Consider the following 25,934-nt stretch of genomic DNA (forward strand, 5'->3'; position numbering starts at 1 on the left):
CAGCTGATGGACGGGGACGGGGGAAACTGAGGCACGGGGGAAACTGAGGGATGGGGGAAACTGAGGCACGGGGGAAACTGAGGCACGGGGGAAACTGAGGCACGGGGCGCAGCAGCGAGCGCAGCACAAAACCATCGACACCGAGTTGGGCCGGGCTGACGGGCGTGTATAAACCCCGAGAACACCAGCGAGGTGCGAGCAGCGCGGGGGGGACTGGGGGGGGGACACCAGCCACCGGCCAGGCTGGGGACCCCCCCCCCCGGCTTGATGCCTCCCCTGTCCCCCGTGGCGGGGGTCCGCGGCGGGCTCAGAGCAGGGTGATCTCGCTGGGCGGCAGCGTCAGCCTCTTCTCCTGGGCGCCCAGCAGCCTCTCCATGTGCGCGGCCACCACGCGGCACAGCTCCAGGCCCTGCCGAGGGGGACACGCCGTGGGTGGCCCTGCCACCACCGCGGGAGCCCCCCCACAGGGCCCTCCGCCCCCCCGAGTGTCCCCCACCTGCTCCAGCTGCAGCTGGGTGATGCCCTGGGCCAGGAGGTCGCCCAGCGTGATCTCCACGTAGGGGTAGCTGGATCCGGCCGTCGGCCGCTGCGTCCGCGTCGACTGGATCTCCTTCAGCGAGAACTTGGCGACGGGCTCCTGGCGGGGAGGGGAGCAGCGGGGTGTCCCACCTGCCCCCGGGGGCCCAGGAACCCCACCAAGGGGACCGAGGACCGGAGCGGGTGCAGACGAGAGCAGGACGGAGGGTCCCAGCGGTGCAGCCCCTCCGCACAGGGCGGGCACGGGCAGGCAGACCTGGCCTGCCGGGGCCAAACCCAGGGACCCTGTCCCCTGCAGAGAGGGACATCACCCCCCACCTGCCTTCACATCTCACGGTGCATCTGCAGCAGGAGCACGGGGTCCCCCCGCCGGGTGGTGCCCACAGGCCCCGTGCCCCCCACAGCCCCCCACCTACGTGGGTCTCCTTGCTGAGGAAGTTGAGGCCGTTCTGGTTGACGGCCAGGATGCAGGGCGAAACGATGGCGTTGTTGCTGCAGCTCTGGATGTAGAAGAAGGATGAGCCGAACATGGGGTAGGCGCTCAGCAGCCCTGCAGGGAGGAGGACGGGATCTCAGTGCCCCCCTACCACCCCACGGGGGCCCTGCCGAGGGTCCCAGCCAGCCCCGTGCCTGGCAGGAGCTGGGTCGGCTCGCAGAGCCTTGCACAGCTTCAAGCTCTGGTCCAGGAACAGGACTGGACCCAGGAGCAGCCAAGGGGCCCTGTTGCAGCCTGCTGGGAAAGTGGGTGGCGGAGCGTGGGCCCTCGGAGCAGCCTGCCCTGCCCTGCCCTGCCCCTGCAGTCCTGCCCTCCATGTGCAGCATCCCGCTGGCCGTGCAGCACCCCAGGCTCCGTGCAGGGCCAAGGTCTGCCTGTCCCACACTCCCTGTGGAGGACCCGCCCAGCAACGTGGCATCCCATCTCATCTTTGTTAGCATCGCATCCCCAGCAGCGTTGCCTCCTGGGCAGCATCACATGCCCAGCAGCATCGCATCCTCATTAACATTGTGTCATCGTTAGGAAGACACAATCAGCATTGCATCCCCAGCAGCGTTGCATTGCCAGCAGCATTACATCCCCAGCACCACTGCATCCCTGGTAGCATCATATCTCTGGCAGCCTTGCATCACCAGTGGCATTGCATCCTCATTAGCATTGTGTCCTCGTTAGCATTGCATCCCCGGCAGCATCACCTCCCCGTTAGCATCACCTCCCCATCCGCGTCCTGTCCCCGCTCACCCAGGAACTGTGCCCTGGCCTGGTGGGCGCTGAGCGCCTGGGCTTGCTGCATGTGCTGGGTCACCATGTGGAGCCAGGATTGGGCCTTCAGCAGGCGGAAGAGCTGCGGGGGGATGTAGTCCTGCACCTCCCGCCTGCGGGGAGACAGAGCTCAGGGCCAGCGCTGGCCAGTGGGTCCCGCACCCCATGGGACATGCCCACCCCGGACCCCCCCGTCCCCGTCCCCGGCCATACGCGGTGGGGAGGTGGTGGCGGTCCTTGGCTCGGTGCTGGAGGGCGGCCAGCTTGGCCGCGTGCGGGAGGTGCTGCTCTCCCGGCCTCGCGGGCGGCAGGACGGTGAACAGCCCCTTGAGGTAGTCGGGGAGTACCTGGGGGGGGACAGAGTGCAAGGACACGGTTTGGGGACGGGGCACGTTCCGGGGCGGGGGGACAGTCAGGCAGCCCCGGGGGCGTCTGGCGGAGTGGCCTGACCTGGTTGTAGTGAACGGTGACATAGAGCTCGTTGTCGAACTTGAGGGGCTGGCTCCAGACCACGCGGCGGCACCAGAAGGTGTAGCTGGCGTCCCGGTGCTCCGTCTCGGCGGCCACGTCCAGGACATACTCCCGGCGGGTGAGCGGCCGCACGCTCTGCCCTGTGCCGCCCCAGGAGCCTGAGCGCGGCCGCCACACGTGGCACCCGCCGGCGGCACAGCGGTCCCGACCCCGCCAGCCCCTCACCTCTGTCGGTCACCACGAAGAGGATGTACTCGTCAAAAGCCTCGGGGTGCTGCAGCCCCATCTCACAGCACAGCTCCTCGATCACGTCCAGAGCCACCTGGGCACAGGGACAGGCGGCTGGGACGCTGCCACAGCCCCCCGCCGCACTCAGGGCCGCCAACGGGTCCTGCATTGAGGCTCATCCCATGCGGCTCCCTGGGAAGGGATCTCCCTTTCCCAGAGAACAAAGTCCAGCTTGGGGACGGCCGAGGGGTGCAGCCCCCCAGTATCCACACCCTCAGGGCGCCCACAACCAGGAGGTCACCACGAGCCCAGGGTGCACCAAGCCTCTTGCCCCCTCTGACTCACCGAGCATGTCTTGATCTTGAGGTGCCTCTCGATGCCACCGGGCAGGAGAAAGAGCTGACGCTTGGCGCTGCGTCCAGCCTGCATGGGGAGGACATGTTGGGGTGCAGGGGGGCCCTTCGTACATCAAGACCCCAAAGGACATCCTCATCCCCAAGTTATCCCGTGGGGACCATCCCATGGGGATCGTCCTGTATCTTGCCCATCCTGCCCAGGTGAGCCATCATGCCCCCTGCCCCACGTGCACAGAGCTGCATCCCCACTGGGGACCCCTGAAAGCTCAGGGCACCCCCAAAGCAGTGCCACTGGAAAGCAGACCCCAAAAAGGACCATGCTATCCACGCCAGCAAGGGACCATCAGTTCAGCTCCAGGGCAGTGTCTGGGGGGATCTTGAGCCCATGGGGGGGATCCAGAACCTCCGGAAGGGATCTCAAGCTGGCATCAGCCCTGCCCCATGGGCACCCATGAGCACCCAGTCTCACCACCATGGCCTTGAGCTCCATGCTGCTGGGAAAGAGGCTGCGGCCGCCAAACTGCAGGGTTTTCTGCAAGTTTTGCTCACAGGCTTTGGCGATGCCTGGCGGGGATGAGGACCGGGGTGAAGGATGGGGCTGAGCCGCATCTCTGGAGCCCAGTGACACCCCTGGGCATCCTTCCCCACCATGCACCCAGCACCTTGGGGCGTGCACAGCCCCTACCCTGGAAAGGCAGCTCCGGGTGCCTGCTAGCATCCTGCAGGAAGGCCAGGAGGAAGGGCCTGAGCACCTCGGAGCACTTGTAGTAGGCAGCGAGGATGTAGAGCAGCCTCCAGCCCTTCTGGCAGCTGTCCCTGCCAGGAGGAGCCGGTGCTGAGCCCCTGGGGGGGGGTGAGAGTGCCGGCGGTGGCTGCAACGGCACCCACTGCCCCAGGGAACAGCATAGCCAACTGCAAGGGTGGGGTTCCAGGGTCTCCCCCCACATTGGGGCAGCTCAGCCCAGCCAGGGACACGAGTGTCCCCAGCGCCAGCCTCTACTGTCCCAGGCAGAGCGGACGGCACGGATGCAGGGACTCACGGCTTGGAGCTGGTGTTGTTGGTGACCTGTTTGATTATCTGGCAGTACACCTCATCCCGCAGGACCTCATGCTCTGCGCACAGCTGGGGGACAGGCACGGCTCGCTCTGCAACTGGGGACGTCCCCAGCTGCCACCCTCCTGCCCAGGCCACCACCAGGACCCGCTACCCCAGTGGGGGATTTACCTTGAGGATGGTGCAGATGGCATCCAGCTCTGTCTGCCCCCTCAGAGGGTGGTCACCCATGAACTTCATCACGGCTGGGGATGACAAAGCCACATGGTGACACAGCTCACCCCGTCCCTTCCCCTGGGACGCTGCCCTGGGTGTGGGCAACATCCCAGGCATGCAGGGCAGTGGGACTGGAGGAGCTAACCCCCCCTCCAGGCCATCTCATCTACCCACCCCAGTCCTGCCCCCCCCCATCCTCCAAGGATGGGGCTGGGGATGGCCGTGGGGCAGGGAGATGGGGTGCTTGTGGCCCCCTGCCTACCTTGGAAAGCCTCGGCGGCCAGTTTGCTGATGCCACCATCCACGAATTCAATGAGCGACTCCTGGATGGGGGTCTGAAGGGGGAGAGCATCAGCTCCTGAGAGCAGCCAGAGGGATGGGATGGGGGTTGAGGTGGCATTTGGGGAGCTCCTGAACACCCTGGGACATCAAGGGGACCTGTGGGCAACAGCAGGGCAGAGGCACCCCGCTTTCCCGTACCTTGGTGAACATCAGCATCTCCAGCACGTTGGGCACGTCCCTCTTGGTCTTTGTCCCACAAGAGTCCCTGGGAGAGGGACAAGGGAATGGGTGGGCATGGGTGTCCCCATTGCGGGGTGTCCCCGTCCCCCCGCCAGGCACTCACGTGGTCCCGTGCCGTGCTGCACGGAAATACCGCCGGGCGAAGGCCAGCATGGGGCAGGTCCCCACGCCGTCCCCGAGCCACTCGCCGCCATCTCCCTCTGGACCCTCCGCAAAGGCAGTGCTGGCGGGGGACGCCTGCGGAGCGGGGTGGTGGGCACCGGGCACAGCCAGCACCATGCCAGCAATGGCCCCCGGGCCAGCACCCACCTCAGTTCTCCGGTCCAGCTCCCGGGCCACGGCAGTGGAGGCCACAGCCACAGCCACGGCCGCCGAAGCTGCCACCTTGCCCTGCTTGTCCCTGGGCTCCTCCTTCCTCTCCGCTGGCAAATGGACAAAGTCGGGGGCCGCGACGGGCTGGACATACTCGGCGGGGAAGAGCCCCGACCTGCCGTGGATGGCCCCAAACTTCCACCCTGTGCCAGGCAGATGGTGGGGATGGCCCCGGGCTGGCAGGCCTGGGGGTCACCCCCCAAAAAGCCTCTGCTCGCTCCCTCCTGCCCACTGCCCCCCGAGCCCTTTCCAGGGAGCCTGGCTGCAGGTTTTCGCTGGAAATGGCTGCGGTTTGGCATTGCTAGAGGTAAAGGCATGGACCAGGAGCCACAAAGCCCATCACCTGCAGGGATGTGGGGCAGCACCCAGTGCCACCCAGGGTGGGAAGCACAGGGGAGCATCCCCCTGCATCGGGTCAGTGCCAAAAAGAGCCCAAACCATCCTGGTGAGGGGTGACGGAGGCAGGATCCCGCCCCGTGCCCCAGCCCCAGGAGGGGACACGGCTCAGGGCAGTGGACGCACACCAGGGACACACGTGGGGACAGCATGGCACCCACCAAAATCCTGTGTGCCTGTCTTCAGGTCCTCCAGGTACATCACCTTCTTACGGACCACACAGCCATAGTAGTGGTCTGTGGGGACATCGTGGGGACACGGGGTGTCACAGGATGCGAGGCCAGGGCACAGCCACCTCCGGGGCCACTTAAGCAATCAGTCCTGCTGCCCCCGTGCCCCTCATTGAGGGCATTTTGGCATGGGAGGCTGTGGGGGGCAGCTCACCTCTCTCGGGGTGCTCCAGTGGCTGCAGGTGGATGATGTCCCCTTTGTGGAAGCTGAGCTGGCCCCCGTCCTCAGGGCTGTAGTTCCTCACGGCCACCACGTACTGGGAGTCCTGGGCACAGGGGGGCCAGCACAGCCCGTGCACGCAGGCACACGAATGCACACCCATGCGCACCCATGTACACCACACACATCCACATCCCACCCAGCGCAGGGGCTTTGACCACCCACAGCCGCAGGACCATCCCAGGGTGTTCCCCTAAACCTCCCTCACCCCAGGGCATGGTCCCATTTGCAGGGTGCCCACCATGGCCCCCCAAACATGGGCACACAGGCAGGGTCCAGCCCCCAGGACAAGCCCCCAGCCACCCCCCTGTCCCCAGGGCACCCCCCACCTTCCTGAGCTCCGTGATGAAGTGGTCGACCATGGCCTTGACCTGGGGGGCTTTGGGGGAGAAGAGGATGAGCTTCTCGCTGCGCAGGTTGAACTCCAGCATGTTCCTGGACGGGGTGGTCACGAACAGCACGTCGGCGTAGCTGGGGCAGGGCGAGGGGAGGCTGAAACACCTGGCACCCACAGCACCCATCCCACACCGACCGCCCAGCCTCCTCGCCCTTACCTGTACGCCCGCAGCACCCGCAGCTGCTCCCCGGCGACGTTGGTGCCCTTCACCAGCCGCAGCAGCTTGATGCCGGCATGGGACACGGCCAGGATCTGCACGCCCGTCCCCACGCTGCCCTGCGGGTTGGGGTGCTGCCTCAGCCGGGGGCACGGGGCTGGGGTGCCCCCTCCACCGACCTGCCCCGTGGCCAGACACTCACCGTGGCGGGGAAGAGGCGCGAGAAATACACCTCGCAGCCATCCCGGGCCGCGGCGATGATCTCCCTCTTGACACTCTCAGTGGCCACGGGGCTGAAGGAGTCCAGCTTGTTTTCCGCTGCAGGAAGAAATACCCACTGGTGAGCGTGCCCCCTCCCCAAGGAGGATGCAGACACAGGGTTCACAGCGAGAGCAGAGATGCTCATCCCTTTCCCAAGCCCACAGGACCGTGATGGAGAGACAAGTATGTCCCCTCCTAATGTGGCAAGCCTGGCTGAGACCTGACACAACTCATGACTTGGTGGAGCACTAAATCACAGGGGGCTCGTTGCATTTGGAGGCAAAACTACCCCGGCTTTAAGCAGAGCTGGTTGTGGCTTGGAGATGCCCAGGAGATGGGGATGGGTACTGCAGTGGGTGGGCATGAGGTGGGCCCCACAGGTGTGAGCCCTCAGCCCGGGAGCAGCAGGACGCGGGGGGGTGCAGGCGAGGGTTACCAAAGAGGGATTTCAAGCGGAGCCGCTCCTCCTGGCTGATCCGGATGCAGGTGTTGGAGAGTGTGTCACTGAAGATCTGAGGAAGGGGGTAGCTGTGTGCCTCCCAGCCCCTCTGCCCTGCCCGGCCCCCACCCCGGTTTGGGGCAGCCGATGAGGACACCCCCTGCTCCTCCACATCAGGGAGGAGAAGATGGGACGGCTGCGGTGGGATGAGTAAACCATCACCCCAGCGGGAGGATACCCCAGGAACCCTGGGGGGCTTCAGGGCCAGATTGGTGCCTCACCTGCCGGAAGATGAGGTCAAGCAGCAGCGGGTTATTGATGCTGTCCTTGGGGTAGAAAACCTGCCAGGAGGGAGACCAGCACGGCATCGCTGGCATCGCCCACCCCACAGGGCCTCGGGCTCAGCAAAAAGCCCCTTTTATCCCCGCAGCGCTTTGACACCAGACTGTCCCTGCGCCCCCCGCCGCCCCGGCACCTCCTTGCGGATGTATATTTTCCAGGGCACATTGTGGTAGGTGTAGAAATCCTCGCTGCAGCTCCGGTGCAGCTGGGTCTGGACCTGCTGTGCCTCAGATGGGAGCTCCCGTGAGACAGAGACTGCGAAGGGATGGAAAGCCCCGCACGTCACCAACAGCCCCTCTCTGCCTGGGGAAACTGAGGCACGGGGGCCAGCTGTGGGGCAGAGAGGGTTTAGCCAAGCACAGCGGTTATCCCATGAGGATGCTGCACACCCAGACCTGTGCCTGGTCGCATCAGGCATCACCCTGTGCCACTGGGGAGGACGAGGTGCCCCCACACCACCCTGACCCCCTCAGTGCCATGGTTCTGCCTGTGATACCTGGGGGCCGGGTGGCCGCTGGATGCCCCGTTGGTGCTCGCAGCTGGTACCCGCCACTGGCGACCGGCTTCACTGTGGCCACCGTCTCCTTGGGCCCCTGTGAGGCAGAGAACGGGCTGTGGTTGGGGCCGGTGGGTCCCGCAGCCTGGTACAGGGGGTATAGGAGTAGCGGCATCCCTACCGCAGCCGCCGGCACCCGGGCTGCTGAGAGCTGCTCCTTCAGGATCTGCACGGCTTCCTCGTGAGGATCCAGCTTCTTCCCAAAGAGCTTGCTGCAGAGACAGCATCACACATTGCCTGCACCTTGGCATCACCCGCACCCCTAGCATCACCTGCCCCCCAGCATCACCTGCCCCCCGGCATCACCTGCATCCTGGCATCACCCGCACCCCCAGCATCTCCTCGCAGCCCGACATTGCCTGCCCCCCGGCATTGGGGCTGGCACGTGCACCTGCAGGCAGAAGCCTTTGGCTCAGCTGGGGGCCAAGGTGGGTACCTGGGGGGCTGGGAACCACGCGGGGCCGGCTGGCACTGCCGGATGATGTTGCGGATGTCATGTGTGGGCCGCGGGAAGTGCTCCGAGTTGAGCCGGGAATGCTGCACCAGCTCGCCCGGCCACTGCTGGCCCATGGCTACTGCAGGACCAAACATGTGGCTCATGGGGGAGCCAGACATCACCCTCACCCCTGGGGCCTGGCTCGGTGTCACGAGCCCCCATTGCCACCAGGACCCCTTACCAGCTTTCTGCAAGTAGGGTCGAGGCTGGGGGGCGCGGGCTGGCATCCCCTCCGCTGCTCTACCCTGCAAGCGACACCACGCCATGAGCATCCGGCACCCCCAGCTGCCCCCATCCCTGGGGACCCCCCCAGGACAGCTGCCCTGCAGCGGAGGCTGAGCAGGACTTGACCCCTCCCGGCCCCCCCCCAGCCCTGCCCCACTGACCGGGGGCCCAGGCGGCTGGTTGGCATCTGCCTGGTGCTGCGGGGACGGGGCTGGCTCCGCGCCTGCGATGGCAAAGGGGGAGAGCTCAGCATCCTGCGCTGGGTGCAGGGATGTCACCCACCCCAGGGACCAGGGATGAGGTGGGGAAACGAAGGCAGGGAGCTGGGTTGGGATGCAGGAGTGCTGGGGCGCTCACCCCTCGGCTGACGCGTCTCCGCGGGCACGGGGGGTCCGCTCCGCTCCGCACCGCCGCCGTCCCCCCCTCCTGCGCCGCCGCCTCCCTTCATCCTCTGTGAGATGGCAGCCGGCTTCTCCAGCTCCTGGAGGGGCAAGGCGTCAGGGACAGAGGCCAAGCCCCCTGCACCCCCAAAATGCTGCACTCGCTCTGCCTCGGGCGGGGGGACGCCCCTCTCACCCCATTGCCGTAGGAAAGCACGGGGTCGAAGAGGCTGTCCAGGTATCGGTCCAGACCCTTCTGGCTCCGGGGCTCCCCAAATTCCCCGTCTGCAGGGGGACGAGGAGGGATGAACCGCCGGTGGCAGGGCTGCCCCGGCACGGCACGGCATGGCACGGCACGGCACGGCCCCGCCAGCAGCTCCAGGGGACCGGTGGAGGGGACGATGCCTTACCGTGAGGGGGATACGAATCCACGGACGGCAGCGTGGGGGCTTTCACGGCCGGAGGAGGAGGCACTTCATCCAAATCCAAGCCGTGTCCCAGCACCCTGCAGGGAGGGAGGATGTGCTCATCCCGCACCCACCGGGTGCCAGATCCCCACCCAGGACCCCGACCCACACCTCTGCCGGCACCCATCCGGCCCAGTGCCAACCCCACCAGCCTCACGACAGGAGACCCATCCCTGCCCGGGTACCTACACCTGGCTGTCCCCGCTGCGCCTCTCGGCCCCCTCCCATGCGATGAGGAAGCAGGACTTCTGCTTGGGAAAGCCCCGGAGCAGCTCGAGGTCGGAGATGAGGTCCAGGACATAGTCATGGCCGGCCAGCTCAGCCCACTGGGCGCCCGCCTTCATGGCCACAGACCAGCCGCGCCAGCCCTCCAACAGCCCCCTGCCAACAGCGGGACACCGGGGATGGGCACAGGCTGCCAGCAGTGCCCCGGTTCCACGGGGACACCCTGCGCATAAGCTGGGCATCCCAGCTCTGGGCTCCTGGGGTCACCCGAAATGTCCCCGGGGGTTACACTGCCCCGTGCTCGCCCTGCTGGGTGGGTGGGTGCCGGTCCGGTGGGTACCTGTGCTTCAGGACAGCCCCTGCCAGGTCCTCGCCCGTGCTCCAGGAGTGGATGGGGCAGGAGAACTGGTCACCTGGGGAGGGACGGGGGGTGAGCGGGTCCCGCCGGTCCCCTCCTGCCCGTGACGGTGACAGGGTGGCCAAGCTGGGATCGGCCCTCCCCGCTGCCGTGCCCCTGACCCCGTGCCACCCCACACCGTTGAAGCAGTGGAGGTCAAGCGCCATGCTGGCTTGCTTCCGGTTTGCCGTCCACTCCAGCAGCGAGGGCGGGTAGGCGCGGGCAGCCGCGGCACCCAGCTGCGACCGTGCCATGGCGTGCATCAGCTTGCGCTGGCACACCGGCTTGTAGCCAGCAAAGGCATAGTCAGAGACAAACCTGCGGGGAAGGGGTGATGCTACAGGAGGGGGCTGGGCAACATGCCCAGGCACGTGTGCCAGGCTGGCCCCAGGGACCGCAGAGGGACCTCAGAGCATCCCCAGAGGGACCTGGGCAGCATCTTGGACACATGTGCCAGGCTGGCCCGGAGAGCCCCTGGAGAGACCCAGCAATGTCCCTGGGCACACGTGCCAGGCTATGCCCGAGGGTCCCAGCCAGCCCCGGTCCCCAGCTCCATCCCCAGCCCCAGCTCACTTGAGCAGGTACTTGTCGAAGGCGGCAGAGGGGGGGAAGGCACTGAGGCAGGCGGCCAGCAGCAGCCAGCCCCGCTCTTCGTTGTTGACGTTGGTGTTACGCCAGACCTGGTTGGCAGCTTGTGCCAGGAGCTCGTCCCGCAGCCCTGGCGCCGACAGCCCCTTCTGCACGATGTAGTTGCCGAAGAGGGTCTCCTGTGGGCCGCCCAGCCCCGGGTCCCCCATGAACCGCAGGATCTGCCACCGGGACAGCGAGGTCCTCCCTCCGGCCCCGGGCAGGGAGCGGGCAGGGGACCGCGGTGCCAGATCCTGTGCTGTCCCACCTACCAGCTGGAAGAGGCCGAGCGCCTCGTGGCACAGCTCCTCGTCCAGCCGGGTGAGGGGGGCTGCCAGCGGGGCCGTCAGCATCCCGAACGCCGGTTCCTGCAGTAACACCCGCACCCGTGGCTACCCGGGCCCCGGGGACAGCCTCAGGCCTCAAGGGTGCTGAGTGTGGTGTTGATGCTGGGTGGGGACTATGGGGCTGCGAAGGGGTTGGGGTGCAGGATGGGGCCAGCAGCCTCCCAGCAGCAGGACAGGGACGGGCTGGGGCTGTGCTGGCAGCACCAGAGATGCCAGCACCTCAGTGAGGCTGAGAGCAGGATCTGGCCCTAGCGCTGTTGTTCGGGATGCCGGGGACTGGGAAACACAGTAAAAACAGGGGGTGAGGAGGAAGAAGGGGGCAAAGCGACCGGGGATGGGGCTGAGGTCCCAGGAGCAAAGCGACCTGGTCTCCTGCCCCAGCGTTTCCAGATCCGCCCCGCGTCGGGCGTCCAGGAGGGCTCGGCAGGTCTCTCTCCGATAACCTCAGCGGGGTCCCCCCGGCCTCTGGAGACGACAGGAACCCACGGGGAGGGAGGGAGGTGGTGGCCAGCTCCCTGCAGCACCGCAGCCACCCCGGATCCAGCCCCTCTCACACCCCGCAGCATCCCCACGGCCGAAGCCAGGGCAGAGCCCAGCAGGATGGTGCGGGGAGCCACCAGGCAGAGCTGCCACGGGGACCCTGAACCTAACCACTCAGCCAGGACCAGGGTGCTGAGGACTCCCCGAAAGCCGGCTGCCTGCCGGGCAGGCTCCCCGCTGCCGGACTGCAGCGCCCACCTTACCTGGAAGTGGCCCCGCACGTACTTGGCCATGGGGTAGTTGTTGATGTCGAGCGGGAGGGTGAGCTGGGAGTCGGGCTGCAGCGCCGGTGGCGGCACCAGGACCACGCAGCCAGTGTTCACCTCCCGGGCGGCTACGGTACAGCGGGCAGCTACGGCACGGCCCCAGGGATGGGGATGAGGGGCTGGGAGCGATGCCGGTGGTGGTGCAGGATCCGCTCACCTGCGGCAGCCTCCAGCAGCCCCATCAGCTCAGCTGGGATCTCCAGGTGGGTGACATCCACCACCTCCCTCCTCGTCAGCTCCTGCCAGCACAGCACAGGGATGCACCCACTCACCACGCTGCTCCCTGCCACAGTACCCATGGGTCCTTTGGCCGGCAGCACGGGGATGGGCAAGCACGTGGCAGGGACGAGGGCACAGAAACATGGGCTGCACATGCATCACACATGCACAGTGCCCCCAGTGCCGCACACCTGCACCCCATTACCTGCTTCATCCTCTCTTTCTCCTCCTCTGCCCGCCGGCGGGCATCTTCCTTCCTCTGCAAGCAGAGCAGCCATGCTGAACCACCACCAGCATGGAGGGAGACCCGGAGGCAGCAGGACCCCCCTGGGTGCCACTGAACCCCCAGCATCGCCAGGCTTTCACCCCAAAGAGGCACTACCCATGCCCCATGGGGCATGGAGGTGGTGGTGGGGATGGAGTCTGGCGGGGGGGCTCAGGGTCTGGAGGGTGCTGCTGTGCCCTCACCAGACCCACCACTGAACATGCAGCAGGGTGGGAGCGGATGCCCGGGACCCCCCGGGATGCGTCAGCCCCCACCTCACCTTGAGGTACCGCCGGCGGTTCACGTAGATGTGTACCAGCGACCTGAACTTGATGAGCGTGCGCCGCATGCGCCGGTACCGCTGCCTGCGGGAGGGCACCCGTCACCCTCTGCCACCCATGAGTGCCCACCCGCCACCTCCCCCAGGACCCCTACCTGGCCAGGTAGCCCCGCGCCCGGCTCTGCAGGAGGACGATCTTTCGGCGGAGGGAGCGGAATCGCCTCTTGATGAAGAAGGTGCGAGCGTAGCGCTGGAGCGTCAGCGCGGCCAGGTGATGGGCACGGGCTCGCTTGCTCTCCAGCGCCTGGTACAGCTGCTCCTTCAGGAAGAGCTGGGAGGGGGACAAGGCCGTGAGCCCCCCGCCTCGGCCGTACCTCCCCTGGGGCATCGCTGGAGCCGAGCCCCCTGCCTGGGACCGTACCTTGCTGACACCAACGTAGTACATGCTGGGGCTGACAGGACAGAGGTTCCTCAGCATCTCCACGCAGTTGGCCCCGTTGGGAATGACATTGGACCACATGTCGACGAGGCAGCGGTACCTTGATGAGGCCGTGACACCGTCACCATCACTGCATGGGTCCCCTCTGGGACACCGGCACGGACCTTCCGTGTCTGGGAAAGCAGCTTCTCCCGGTGCTGTGCACCACGGGGGGTGGGGGGGGGCTCCCAGCTCCCACTGAGGGGGACCCCCAGGCCAAACACCCCCTAAAACACCCACAAGCTTTGTGTCTCCCCTCGACAGGACGATGGTGCCTGCCCCGCAGCCCCCAGGCACCTGTCGATGAAGACGAGGAAGGGGATGCGGATGGGGAAGCCTTCCTTGCGGATGCGGATGGTCTCCAGGATCCCCGAGTACCGCAGCTGGCTGCTGACCACGTCGGCCTCGAAGAGCCCTGGCTCCTTGGGGGGGTGGCAGGGAGAAGCCTTGGCAGCCGCATGGACAGACCCCCGCCCACCGTGTGCCCGCCGCGCTCCCTGGGCTGGTGAGGAGGGGAACGCCGCACCGGCAGCAGCGGCATCGCCGTGGGCAGGAAAGCCCCAGGACGGCTCTCACCTTCTTGTTGTTGGGTTTGAGGCAGCGCACGAAGAACGGGTTGCACCTGTGATGGAGAGACCCTGTCGGCCACAGGAGACAAAGCCAACCTGGCCACCCTGCGCTCAGGTCTGGCTGTCATTCTCCTCCTGCCAGCCCAGAGCATGGCCTGGCTGCCTGTCCTGCACACCCTGCCCACCCTGCCTGCCCTGACCTCTCCATCTTCTCCACCAGGTCCAGGAGGGACTGCTGGAACCGGGCGGCCACGGTGGGGGCCTTGTACCGCCGTGTCCTGGTGCTGCTCCTCCTGACCAGGCTCCTCTGCCGAGCCATCACCTGGGCATGGCCGAAGAAGAGGTTGGCCACCACCTTGGGGAGATGGTAAGGGTTAGGGAGGAGGAAGGTGGCTGGGATGGTGCAGCTCTCCTGGCTTGTCTTCCCAGCCCAGTCACTGCCTTTTTACCCAGCCCTGAGCAAGTCACATCTCTTTACAGCTGGGATCCCCCGATGGGGATGGGGAAGTGCAAGAGCAGCCCACGTGCCCGTCTGTGCCAATGCTGGAGAGGTCAAAGCCCAGAGGACCCCGTGGGAAGTGGGCACAGGGTGGAGCTGGAGGCATCCTCTGCTCCTGGTCCTCCTGGGCTTCACCGGCCATGGGAACTCACACTTGGGGACATGAAAAGTGGTGTGTATGGAAGAGGGCTATCTGTGCTCAGTGTCCCCCCCAGCACTGCAGAGCTGGGTCTGGGCAGGGCCCTACCTTGGTCCTGCTGCTGATGAACAGGTCCAGCACGTCCTGTCGGACCTGGTCGTAGTTTTTATCCAAAAACTTGTGAACCTGGCAAAGAGCAAAAGCTCACAGTAAGGAGCCCATGGCACAATGGGGGTGGGGAAAGAGCTCCAGGCTGGGATGGGGGGGCCCCCAGCCAGACCTCTTGGGCTGCCCCTCACCCCGATACAGGATCAACCCCATAAACCTCCTCTTTAACCCTCCTTAAAACCCCAGCTAGGCATCCCACTGCCACACACCTGGTAGGTCACCTTCCCTGCATAGTGCTTGATGGTGAACTCGGGCAGCGGCATCTTCGGCTTGGTGTACAGTGGGTTCGTCCCATGGTGGTAGTGACACTTCTGGAGGAACGTGTGGTCGGTGGCCTGGGGACAGACACAGGGGTGAGATGTGGCTCGGGCAGTTCAGCAGCCCCGGGAACATAGGCAGCGGGATGGGGATGCCTGGACAACTGGCCAGACCCTGCTCTCAGTTCTGCCACCCAGCAGCTGCACGGTCATGGGCATCTACTGCTCTGTGCCTCAGTTTCCCTATCGGCACAGAGGGTGCAACCACCCTTCTCTCTTATACAGGGCAGCTGGGAGGAGTTTTTCAGCAATTCCTGCAAAAGCCAGTCCTCTGGGGGAAGCTGCCACGCACTGACCTGGGAGCTCTTGGTGCTTGTCCAGCCTGGACAAACTGGGGGGTCTCCCAGGTTGTCCAGGACAGCCCAGGAGCAGAGCAGCCCAGGGCCACGGTGACACCCTGGGCACGGTGACCACTCAGTGCTGCCATCCTCACTGCCTCGGCACCAGGCAGCCCCTCACCTGGGGGAAGCAGCTCTGGTCATCGAGGATCCGGAGGATGCCGTAGGGCTTCTGGGAGATGAGGTCGATGCAGGGCTGGTTGTCACTAAAGGGGATTTCCTTCCACTCGATCTGCTCCCGGAGGTACTCCTCCTGCGGGCCCGGCACTCGGTCAGCCCCGTGCCCCCAGCCCCACGGCGGCGCTTGGCCCAGGCACAGAGCCCAGCACTGCGCGATGGCCCACCTGCTCCTCCTGGAAGACGATCTTGTTGAAGAAGAACTGCAGGTACTCGTTGGCATAGTTGATGCATAGTTGCTCAAAGCTGTTGAAGTTCAGGTCCTGCGAGAAGAAGGGGCCGCGGAGCCTGAGACCCCACAGCCCTGGGGCTGGTGAACGGGTTGATGGAGTCGGGACGGATCCTTCTCACCTCGAAGCCGTAGATGTCCAAGATGGCGATGGAGAGGGCCTCCTGCCGTGGGTACACCAGCTTGTTGATGCGGTCCGTGAGCCAGCCAAAGAGCAGGGAGTAGAGGGTCTTGGCAATGGCATCCCTGAGAAGGGGCAAGATGAGCGGAGTGCGGGAGCTCTGGCACGGCATGGCACGGCACGGCACGGCACCATGTACACCCCCACCACCGTGGCCAGCACCCATCACAGCCCCACGTTGTGCATGGGGCAGCCCTTTGGGCTGCAGTTTTAATCACTGGACAACCTAATCCACACTGAGGGACCTGACCGTGCCCTTTCCCAGCCTGGAATTTCACCTCCTGCCCCATCCGCGGGGGCCAGACACCCCCCATGCCCCTACGCAGCCCCCCCTTCCCTCTACCTGGCATCCACGGCACTTTCGACGGTCAGGGGGGTAAAAATCTTCTCCCGCAATGTTTCCTGGTTGGGATGCACAAAACCAACGGTGTGATGGAGTTTTAGCAACACCAGCTTTGGTTCCCAGGGACCCCCCCTCCCTGCCTGTGGCCCCCCCCACTCACCGTCACCTTGAAGGTGATGGCTTTCTGCAGGCCCTCGGGGGAGACCTGCAGCAGCTCAGCCACCGTCCGGATCTCCGTGGCGCTCACCACCGTGGCGACCTCCTGGCAGTCGGTCTGCGGGACACGGTGAGGCAGTGGGATGCAGTGACCCCCCCCCGCCACATCCTGAATCAGGCCCGAGGAGAGCAGCTTGGCTCCCCTTGGCGTACCTCGTATTTTTCGAAGTAGACGTTGCCCAGGTGGAGGACAGAGGAGAGGATGCGGAAGATGCTGTTCTGCTCCTCCACGCTGAAGCTCAGCACCTCCATGGTGTTGAGCAGCCGACGGAAATCCTCCGCATCATCCTTGCCGGGGATCTCGCAGTTCCCACCCTGGCATGGCCCCCTCAGTGCCATCAGTGGGTCCCGGGGGGACACAGACCCCCCCTGCCCTGAGCACCCTCCCCATCCGCATGCCAAATCCAGGAGGACTCAGGAACCCACCGGCACCCGAAGCTTGGCCAGCCCCCCAAAAAGCAGGCGGCATGGGGGGGCTGGGCAGGGGGCACGCTACCTGGTTCAGGTAGTAGTAGGTCTCGGCGCCCTGCAGGCAGTACCGCTGCCGCTGCTGGGTGGGCAGCCCTGCCAGCATCTCGTAGAAGATGTGGTAGTTGCGCTCGCTCTTGGCCTGGGGAGCAGAGGACCGAGCTGGGGTGGGGGCGGCGGAGGGGGCAGTGTCAGGGGGCAGAGCCCGGCACCCCCTCGCTGCCCACCTGGAAGACCACACGGGACTTCTCCAGCAGGTACTGCGAGGTTATGGCACCGCAGATCAAACCGCTGCAGGGGCGAGAACGGGCACCCGGCTGGCAACCTTGGCGCGGGCAGGGGCTGTGCCACCCGCAACGTGCCCACCCCTGCCCCGATGCTGCCCCCGGCACACGGGAGGGTCGGTGCCCAGTCCCCAGGTATCCCCCACTGGGATCTGTGGGCGGGGAGAGGTACCGGCTCCTGGAACTGCTGCACCCCAGGGTGGCATTGGGCACACCCCCCATTGGGATCAGTGGGGCTGAGCAAGGGTGGGAGGGAACGTGGGGACAGGGACCGGGAGTGGTCCGTGTGCCAGCCCAGGGCACAACATCCCTGCCCATACCCCAGCAACAGCAAACGTTGCCTGTCTTCAGGGCACATTGCCTTTCCCCCACCAAGGTTTGTCCCCAAAAGTGTCCCTGTGTGCGTCCCACCCAAGTCAAAGGGCAGCCTGGCAGCGGGGCTGGGTTGGGAACCCCCAGGGCAGAGGTGGGAGGACACAGAGGGTGGGGGCCGGCCGCACGCGGGCGCTGCTCAGCATTACTTACTCCTCCAGAAAGATTTCCACAAATTTCCCAAACCTGCTGGAATTGTCGTTCCTCACAGTTTTGGCATTGCCGAAGGATTCCAGCAAGGGGGTCGCCTCCAGGATCTGCCACGGGAATGGGGAGAGCCACGGGGTCAGCCCGAGCACCCTGACACACCACTGGCTTTCCCCATGGCTAGGGGACCCCTCTTGTCACCTTCCCACCTGCGCCACCCTCCCTGCCACCTCCTGTCCTGTGCAGACACCCACGGGTGCCAACAAAATTCAAGGTGTGCACCGCATCCGGGTTGCACGAGGATGCAGGAGAGCACCAGGACCCCATGCACATGCATGCACTGAGCTCCAGCTTTCCATCTCCACCATCCCCTCGCTGCTGGGGTGACGTGGCAGAGATGCCACCATGATGCTCAGTCCCCTTGAACCGTCCCAGCTCACATGTCCCCCCCCGGTACCTCTATCTGCCATGGTCCAGGTGGAAGCATGGGGGCAAGGAGAGAGCAGTGGAGCCATGAGCAGGGGGTGGAGGAGAGAGCAGGGAGGTGGGACAAGGGGACAGGGCAGTGTGCCCCGGGCAGCACCCTACCTGTGGGGCAGTGCTGCGTTTCTGGCTGACGGCTGCCAGGTAGCGCAGGATCAGCTTGGTGGCTTCGGTCTTCCCCGAGCCGCTCTCCCCACTGAAATGCAGAGGGGGAGGCACGGCCGGGGCTGTCACCAGCCGAGCAGAGGGCCGGGAGTACACGCACCCCAAACGCACCCAGCACCCCATCCCAGAGGCACCCATCAGCCCCAGTGCCAGGCCAGGCTGGCGGCAGCATCCTGGCAACTGGCAATTAGGGCAGCGCTGATTAGAGGCCATCCCGGGGAGGCTGCGCTGGGGGACAGCCGTGTCCCACCTGATGATGATACACTGGTTGTGTTTGGCATCCATCACTTTGGAGTAGGCGACGTTCGCGATGGCAAAGAGGTGCCTGGGGGGGGCGGGAAGCAGAGGTGGAGGGTGCAGTGCCATGTCGCCCAGGCACGGGGACCTTGATGACATGTCCCCCGCTGCACCCCGAGCATCCCCACACATGGACACAACACTCCAGCACCCTGCGACTGAGGGTCCTCAGAGCCCTGGGACCACCAAACCGGGGGCTGCTGTAGGATCCAGGGGTGGGTGAGGGCAGATTGGGGTGCCCCTGTCCCCACAGGGCATTCGGAGACAGCCCAGAACTCACGGTGGGTTCTCGCCCAGCGCTCTGCCTTCGTACTGCAGCACCTGCTCCGTGCCGTAGATGTTGTAGAGCCGGTATGGGTTCACTGACACCAGGATGCTGCCAATGTAGGTCTGTGGGAGAGCGAGGTTTGGGGCTGCAAGCGCGCAGAGAGCGATGATCCCCCCCAAAGATCCTATGCCTGGGGTCTTTGGGGGATGCTGTGTGCCCCTGAGCTTACATAGATGAGCTGGCGCTCGAACCGCGTCCGGATGTTGCTCAGCACCGCGGCCTCCTGGAGGTCCCTGGCACGGAGCAGAGGCTGCGTTAGGGGGTGGCAGGGGGACAGGAGATGTCTGCTGTCCCCAAGCACGTCCTCGGCATCCCCAGCCCCAGGAGACTGGAGAGGGCCCCATGTCGGGATGGGATGGAGTGGGGAGCAGTGGGGGCCATGGGGTGCACAGGGGCGATTGCAATCCTGTTGATTCCCCATGGTGCTGGGTCACGGCAGGTGGCGAAGGGGACAGGGACACTCACTCCAGCTGGGTCATGTCCTCCAGCCCGTCCTCCTCCTGCGGCTCCTGGTACCGCACGATGGGCAGGCTGCACAGCGACTGCATCTGCATGGAGCAAACCAGCCTGGCTCCATCAGCAGGGCCATGCTGGCCACCTCCGGCATCCCACCCGGTCACTGCCACCACCCCAAAACCACCTTCTCTGACCCCAAACTGGGGAGCTCTCAACCAGTGACATCAGGGACCCTGAGCAAGCATCCCACAGCCCCAAAATGGGTCCCCCAGCAAGAGTGTCACATGTCAGGGGAGAGCAGCAGTGCTGGAAATGGGGACACAGGGACACCAAGGCATCCCTGGGGACCATCCTCAGAAAGCTGTTCTTGGAGAGCCCCAGTCCTGCTCCCCGTGGGCAGGTGGGAACAGGCTGAGACGACCGTGCTGCCCCCACCGTGACACCCCACGGTTCACCCATACCCCTATGGGTATGCCAAGGGGTGGGCAATGGAGACCCCTGGGCAGGGTGGCACTTCCGGGGGAGATGATGGAAGGGGGCTGCGGTAGGGGTGAGCCGTGGGGCTGGGAGCTGCTCCCCATGGCTGTGCTCCATGGCCACGCGCAGATGTAACGCGGGGCGGGTGGCACGGAGGAGCCCACACTGGCAGGCGGCCAGGCGGCGGGCAGGAAAGCGGACACCCATGGGGTCAGCGTGCCACCCGCGCCCGCCCCAGCCAGAGATCGGGTCTCAGCATTTCCATACGCAAGAGTCAAGTGTCCCCGAGGGGCCGCGCACAGGGGACACACATGCAACAGGCAATGACACCCCCCCCCAGCCTGCTCCCCACGGCAGGACCCCTACCAGCACCCAACGTACCCACGGCCGCTCGCCCCCCACCCCTGGGTGCTGTAAACCTCCACGGCACCGGCGGCTTCACGTCCCGGCGAGCCGGTAGCCATCTCAACACACCGCCCCATCCCGGGCCCCTCCGGCTGCTGGCTCGCCCCCCCGGCTCCGTCCCACCGCCAGCACCCACGGCGAGCTCCCCGCCGGCATTACCTTGCTGCGCCAGGGCTGCTTGGTGCCCAGGTACCCGTCCGCCCAAGGGTGCCTGTCCCGCCAGCCGCCCGCCGGCAAGCGCTGGCTCAGGTATCGGGCGATGTCGGCTCCCCGCTGGCTCGCCCACCGCCGGCCGCGCTGGGTGGGCTGCCGGGGGGGAACCTGCTCGGCCGTCCAGGCGTCGGGCATCTCCCGCACCCGTACGACGTGCTGCGTGGACCAGTGCTGCTTGTACATGCGGGACGCCCGCCGGAAGGAGCCCAACCTCTGCACCTGCGGCGTCACCACCGCGTAGCGCCCCGCGCCCTCCTCCCCGGCCGCCCCGTCGCCCTCGACGGCCTCCGCCGGGCCCGGGACACGAGAGCCACGGCGGGGGGCGACCGGCGAGCCGAGGGCTCGGCCGCGGGGCGCCGGGAAAGCGGCGCGACGCTGCGGTGAGGGGCTCCGGTCACCGGAGGGGAGGATGGGGTGCCCGGCGTCGGCCCAGCCCCGGCGCCCCGCCGGTGGGCTCGGCGATCTGCGGGTGCTCCCGTCCCGCCGGGATGGGCGCCGGGGAGAGGAGGGTGAGCGGGAGGAGGGACGGCGGGTGGGCGGTGGGGACGGGGGCGTTTCGGCGGGGGCCATGCTCCCCACGAGCAGCGACGCCAGGGACTGCCCCACGGAGCGCCCCGGGGAGGGGCTGCGGCTCCCCGCTTCGGCCGGAGGCGGTCTCGCCGGGGGGGAGCGGGGGGCCATCCCGGCGAGGGGCTGCCCGATGCGCTGGATGAAGGTTTTAGGGGTGCCGGGAGCGGGGCTGGGCGGGGGGGGCACCCCGGCGAGACCCCGCGGAGCACCCTGCCAGGGGGGTAGCTCCTCGTCCCAGGAGGGGCCGGGGAGGCTGAGGCGGCGGCTGCCGGGGCGGGGGGTGGGTGCCAGGAAGGGGCTCCTCTGCAGCGGCTTCACGGCCTTGGTGGGGGGCTCGGGAAGCCGGGGCCAGGCCTGGGGGAGCGGCAGCCCGGGGGGGCTGCCCCGCCGCGACGGCCGCGGGGACAGGGGTCTCCCCGACCCCGGCACGGGCACCCCCAAACGCCTCCCCACCGGCCCCGGAGAGCGGGGGGCGGTCGGCGGTGGGCTGGGGGGCTCGGGGCCGAACCGCCGGAGGCTTGCCCCCAGGGACGGGGATCGTCGCGGCCCCTCGCCCCGCACGCTGCCGGGGCGCTGCCGGGGCGGCGACGGGGAGCGCCCGGGGTTGGCGAAGGGGTTCCGGAGCGACGGCCGCCGCGCAGCGCCCGGCTCTCGGGGAGGGGGCTGCCCCCAGAGCCCCGCCGGCGGGGAAGGGTCCTTGGCCGGAGATACTCGCGGCGCGGAGTCCCGGCCGCCCGAGCCGGCGCTCTCCATCCCCGCCAGGCCGCGGCCGGAGCCCCTGTAGGAGTGCCGGGGGGTGCGGGGGTCCCGAAATCCCCCCGCACCCCGTGGCGGGCGGCCGGGGGGCTGCGAGAGGGAGCGCTGGAGGAATTGCCCCAGCGGGCTGCCGCACGCCCGCGCCGCCGAAACCCGGTGCCCCGGGGCTGCCGCGGGGCCGGGGGCTGCCGGGGGCGGCTCGTACTCGTCGTAGTCGTCCTCGTCGCGGGGGGCCGGCAGGTGGGGGGACGGCGGGAGGGGGACGTCCAGGCGGTCCCTGCCGAAAAGCTTGACCTGGGGCCGGGGGAAGAGCCTGAATTTCCTATTGAGGGAAAGCTTGGAGGAGAGCGTCTCCCGCATGCCCCGGAGCGAGGAGGCGCTGAGGATGGAGAAGGGATATTCCCCCCTGTCCTCCTCCTCCTCTTCCTCCCACTCCTCGGGCTCTTCGGCCTCAGCAATCTCCTCCAGAGCCAGGGCGTAGGGGTTGCAGGAGGACTGGGCGTGCGGTGCCCACCCTCCCTCGCTGTACTGGATGCGATGCTCGGGGTATTCGCCCCCAGGGTACCCCCCGGCGAGGGGCTCCCCAAAGTCCTCGTAGGGATCTCCCCTGTAGCTAAAGGGCCCCACTGCCTCCTCGCCATACTCCGGGTCACTGCCGTAAGGGTCGTAGAGGGCAAGGGGGGACCCGCCACCAAACGGTCCCTCATCCTCGAGCTCCGCGTAGCCATAGGGGTGCCCTGGCGGGTCACCCTCATCGCAAAAGCCCCCGTAGAAGCCATAGTCCTCCTCCGCCTCATAGCCAGGGTAGTCAGCATAGGAGGTCGGCACCGCGTCCTCGAAGCCATAGCGCACCGGATAGGCCGGGGTTTGGATGTAGTCTTCCTCCTCAGCGTAGCCATGCCGAGGGCCATAGCCTCCATCCTCCTCCTCGGAGTAGCCACGCCAGGGACCATAGGCTCCATCGTCCTTGGCATAGCCATGCCGGGAGCCATAGCCTCCATCTTCCTCCTTGGTGTAGCCATGCCGGGGCCCATAGGCTCCATCTTCCTTCTTGGCATAGCCACGGCGGGAGCCATAGGCTCCGTTCTCCTCCTTGGTGTAGCTACGGTGGGAGCCATAGGCTCCATCCTCCTCCTTGGTGTAGCCACGCCGGCGGCTGTAGGCTCCATCTTCTTCCTCAGCCCACCCATAGCGTGGCACTGGTGGTTCCGCAGGCGCATGCTGGGAGTGCCGCCGGGACGGACACCGCACCATGCTGCTGTGCCTCTCCTGGCCATGCCGTGCAGCACTGGGGGCCGACAGCCCGCCGCTGCCTGTGATCCGCTTCATGTTGGCCCGGTGCCTGAGGATCTCGTCTTCCGCAGGGAATGGCAGCTTCCTGGCACCGATACGGGAGAGCCAGGCCGCGTCAGCCGCCCGACCGCCCCCCGCCAGCCGCCCGCGCCGGGAGAGCACCTTCCTGGCCAGCCAGCCTGTGGCGGCGGCCGCCTTGCTCAGAACCTGTGCCCGTGGCTTGAATTTCCTTTCCGGGCGCCGGCGGAAGAGGGATGCACCATCTTCGGCCGCCTGCCCACCCCGCCGCAGCAGCAGGAAGGACGGCTTCGCTGGCGGGGAGTTGTTGGCCGCCTCCTTCCTCTTCTTGCCCACACGCTTGAAGCGAACCATCAGGTTGGAGGTGGACTTGAGCACTGCCTTGTTCTTCTTCTTCTTCCTCCTCTTGGTGCTGTGCTTCTGCAGTCCCCAGAAGAAGCGGGACGTGTTCTTGAACTGCCCCTTCTTGGGCCGACGCAGCCCCAGCTTCTTGAAGCCCAGGAAGAGCTTCGAGGTGCTGCGGAGACTCCGCTTCACCCGGGCCTTCGGTGCCGCTGCCGCCTCCTCCTCGGCCAAGCTGAGCTCTGCAGATGCTTTGGGCTGGGCCTTGGCCTCCGCACCTTTGGCCCCTTTCTTCTTCTTGGCATTGTCAGCCGCCAGCCCCATCACCAACTTGGAGGTGCCCTTGAGGTTCTTCTTGCCCGGCGCAGCATCACTCTCGCCCTCTTCCTCCTCTGGCTCCAGCTGCACCTTCTTCCCCCGGCCCGGCTTCTTTGCCACCACCCCCTTGAGCACCCCCTTCTTCTCCTTCCCCTTCCCCTTCTTGGGCTCCTCCACAGCCACCTCCTCCTCGTCCTTCTCCTCCTCCACCACCTCCGTCTCCTCGCTCTCCTCTGCCTTCAGCAGCTCTGTTTCCGAGGTCTCCTCCGACTCGCTGGGCGCTTCCTTCTTGCCCTTCTTGCCATCCTTCCCTTTCCCTTTCCCCCCCTTCCCCTTGGCCTCCGCATCCTTTTTGGGCTCCCCCTTCTTGCCGACCATCCTGGCAGTGACGGGCGCTCATGCTCCAGCCCCGGCGGGGCCCTGGGAGATGATGCCCCGTGCTGGCACGAGGCGGCTCCCGGCACACTGTCCGGCTCCCAACCCTGCTGCCTGCCCGAGGGGGGTATTTACCTGCGCCCAGGTTCGGCGAGGCACGTGCCCGTGCGTGGCTCCCTTGGCCGCTGGTGGCCCCCTGCTTGGCATGGCGCTGGGGCGGCGGGACGGCAGTCCCGGTGCAGCCCGGCGGGAGCTGCCTCCTGCCTCCTGCGGCGCCCCGCGAGTCAGGCAGCACGGTGCTGGCAGCTGGGCTCCGGCTGTAACCCAACCGCCAGGGCTCGCGGCGGCATGAATAATGTAAGGGAAGCGCCACTCCGGCCCCGAGACTTTTCCGAAGGAGGAGGAAAGGGCCCCCATGGCGGGGAGCATTCCTCTGGGGGGACGCTGCAGGGAACAGCACAGAGCGCCATCACCACCCCAAAACTGGACCCTGCCACCTCCCCACACCTCAGGGCTCCCTGTTCTCTCCCCTGGGGAATCAGCCTCTTCCTCCAGCCAGCATGGAGAAGGAGGAAGCCCAGGGACCCGTTCGATCACACAAAGCCAAACTACGGCACCAAGAGAGAGGAGACGATTTTGCAGAGCCCAAGGCATGCGCCGCTCCGGCACCGGGAGCACGGCCAAGGGGAGCGCCGCAAAGGAGGAACCCAACACCAGACCAAATCCCGCAACCCCGCTAGGAAGCCGAGAGGAGCCAGGAGCCCATGGGGATACCCCTCATACCATGCCATGCACATTGCATGTGCTTGCAGGGTGCCACACGTGCCCACATGCAGCTGGCGAGGGGGTTTGTGTGTGCCACACGTGCCCCATGGTGGTGCTGGCAGTGTGTTTGCACACACACGTGCCCAGGTGCAGGGTGGCCGCATCAAATGTTAATGCCAGAGCTGGATTCCTGCAGCTGCAAGTTCATGAAAGTTTAAGCAGCGTTGGTGGGAACTTGCTGCCCTACACGGCAGGACCAGTGCGGGCAGGGGCAGCACCCGCTCCATGCCCTGGCAGGGGGTATTTGTGGAGACCCATGGGAGGAGCAGCAGCAGCAACATCCAGCTGTGCAGCAGCTGGGGGAACCCAAGAACCAGCAGCAGTTGCTGGACCAAACCCATTGGCCTCCCCCAGAACCAGGGGAGCCCTATGGCTGGCACCCCATGGCGCTGTCTTCTCCCCAGCCTGGTCCTTCTTGCCACATTTGCAGCGGAGGAGGTACCAGCCGTGATCTGAAGGCTTTGGCCTCCTCCCTGCATTAATTTCTGGGCTGGAGACACCCCGGTGGGGTCTGCACAGAGGGAGGCTGCCCCAGAACTGCAGGGAGAGCAGAGGCATGGAACAGGAGGGGAGGCACCCAGAGGTATCAGGAGAGGGTCTGTGGGGTGACACGAACATGGGATCAGTGGGGAAGAGCATCAGCAGAGCCCGAGCCACACGGGAGCATCGCCTCACAGGAGCCCCACCGTGGCACTGGCATGGTCCATGAACAGGTCTGCCATCGCCACCGTGCCATACGTAATGGGGCTGATGCAGCCTGCCCTGCCCGCGGCACAGGCGCCTGGCCCACGCCACCATCAGTCATCTCTCCTCCTGGCACGGGCGCACGGAGCAACGCCTGGGCACCATGATGCAGTGGGGAACCACCATGGACACAGACACGGCCCCTCCCTCGGCTGCTGGCAGCGAGCAGGGGGGTACCCAGCTGGCAGGAAGCTACTA

At 66.6% G+C, this 25,934-nt stretch overlaps 1 protein-coding gene across 1 annotated transcript; it reads right to left on the reverse strand.

Moving 5' to 3' along the window:
- Positions 1-166: 166 nt before the first annotated feature.
- On the reverse strand, positions 167-24,170 carry MYO15A (myosin XVA). The gene is made up of 63 exons (XM_075767190.1): positions 20,442-24,170; positions 19,410-19,492; positions 19,114-19,177; positions 18,897-19,006; positions 18,570-18,644; positions 18,260-18,350; positions 17,678-17,781; positions 17,096-17,159; positions 16,897-17,010; positions 16,554-16,715; positions 16,345-16,458; positions 16,185-16,243; positions 15,783-15,906; positions 15,599-15,694; positions 15,376-15,507; positions 14,809-14,934; positions 14,540-14,617; positions 13,994-14,148; positions 13,801-13,846; positions 13,522-13,646; positions 13,168-13,285; positions 12,902-13,077; positions 12,747-12,831; positions 12,407-12,460; positions 12,140-12,221; positions 11,920-12,050; positions 11,102-11,197; positions 10,776-11,011; positions 10,342-10,520; positions 10,146-10,218; positions 9,770-9,961; positions 9,524-9,618; positions 9,310-9,398; positions 9,091-9,214; positions 8,895-8,956; positions 8,690-8,753; positions 8,449-8,587; positions 8,134-8,224; positions 7,953-8,049; positions 7,590-7,711; positions 7,396-7,455; positions 7,112-7,187; positions 6,617-6,732; positions 6,415-6,533; positions 6,190-6,331; positions 5,795-5,906; positions 5,572-5,646; positions 4,952-5,157; positions 4,746-4,879; positions 4,601-4,667; positions 4,383-4,455; positions 4,076-4,149; positions 3,891-3,973; positions 3,536-3,666; positions 3,320-3,414; positions 2,840-2,917; positions 2,492-2,588; positions 2,246-2,406; positions 2,009-2,142; positions 1,775-1,908; positions 954-1,087; positions 497-637; positions 167-409 (listed from the first exon to the last, which is right to left on the reverse strand). Exons 1-63 carry the CDS (start codon positions 24,168-24,170, stop codon positions 308-310), a joined length of 10,500 nt encoding a protein of 3,499 aa, XP_075623305.1. The 3' UTR covers positions 167-307.
- Positions 24,171-25,934: the final 1,764 nt, after the last annotated feature.

Source organism: Balearica regulorum, chromosome 15 (genome assembly GCF_011004875.1).
Source record: "Balearica regulorum gibbericeps isolate bBalReg1 chromosome 15, bBalReg1.pri, whole genome shotgun sequence".
Classification (NCBI taxonomy): domain Eukaryota; kingdom Metazoa; phylum Chordata; class Aves; order Gruiformes; family Gruidae; genus Balearica; species Balearica regulorum.

Excerpts from the sequence above, each read along its gene's own strand:
- MYO15A (XM_075767190.1), bottom strand. The coding sequence starts at position 24,170 with ATGGTCGGCAAGAAGGGGGAGCCCAAAAAGGATGCGGAGGCCAAGGGG. Across the intron at positions 16,244-16,344 it reads CCATCACCTTCAAGGTGACG|GAAACATTGCGGGAGAAGAT; the intron begins GTGAGTGGGGGG and ends CATCCCAACCAG. Across the intron at positions 9,619-9,769 it reads CGCAGCGGGGACAGCCAGGT|GGTGCTGGGACACGGCTTGG; the intron begins GTAGGTACCCGG and ends CCCTCCCTGCAG.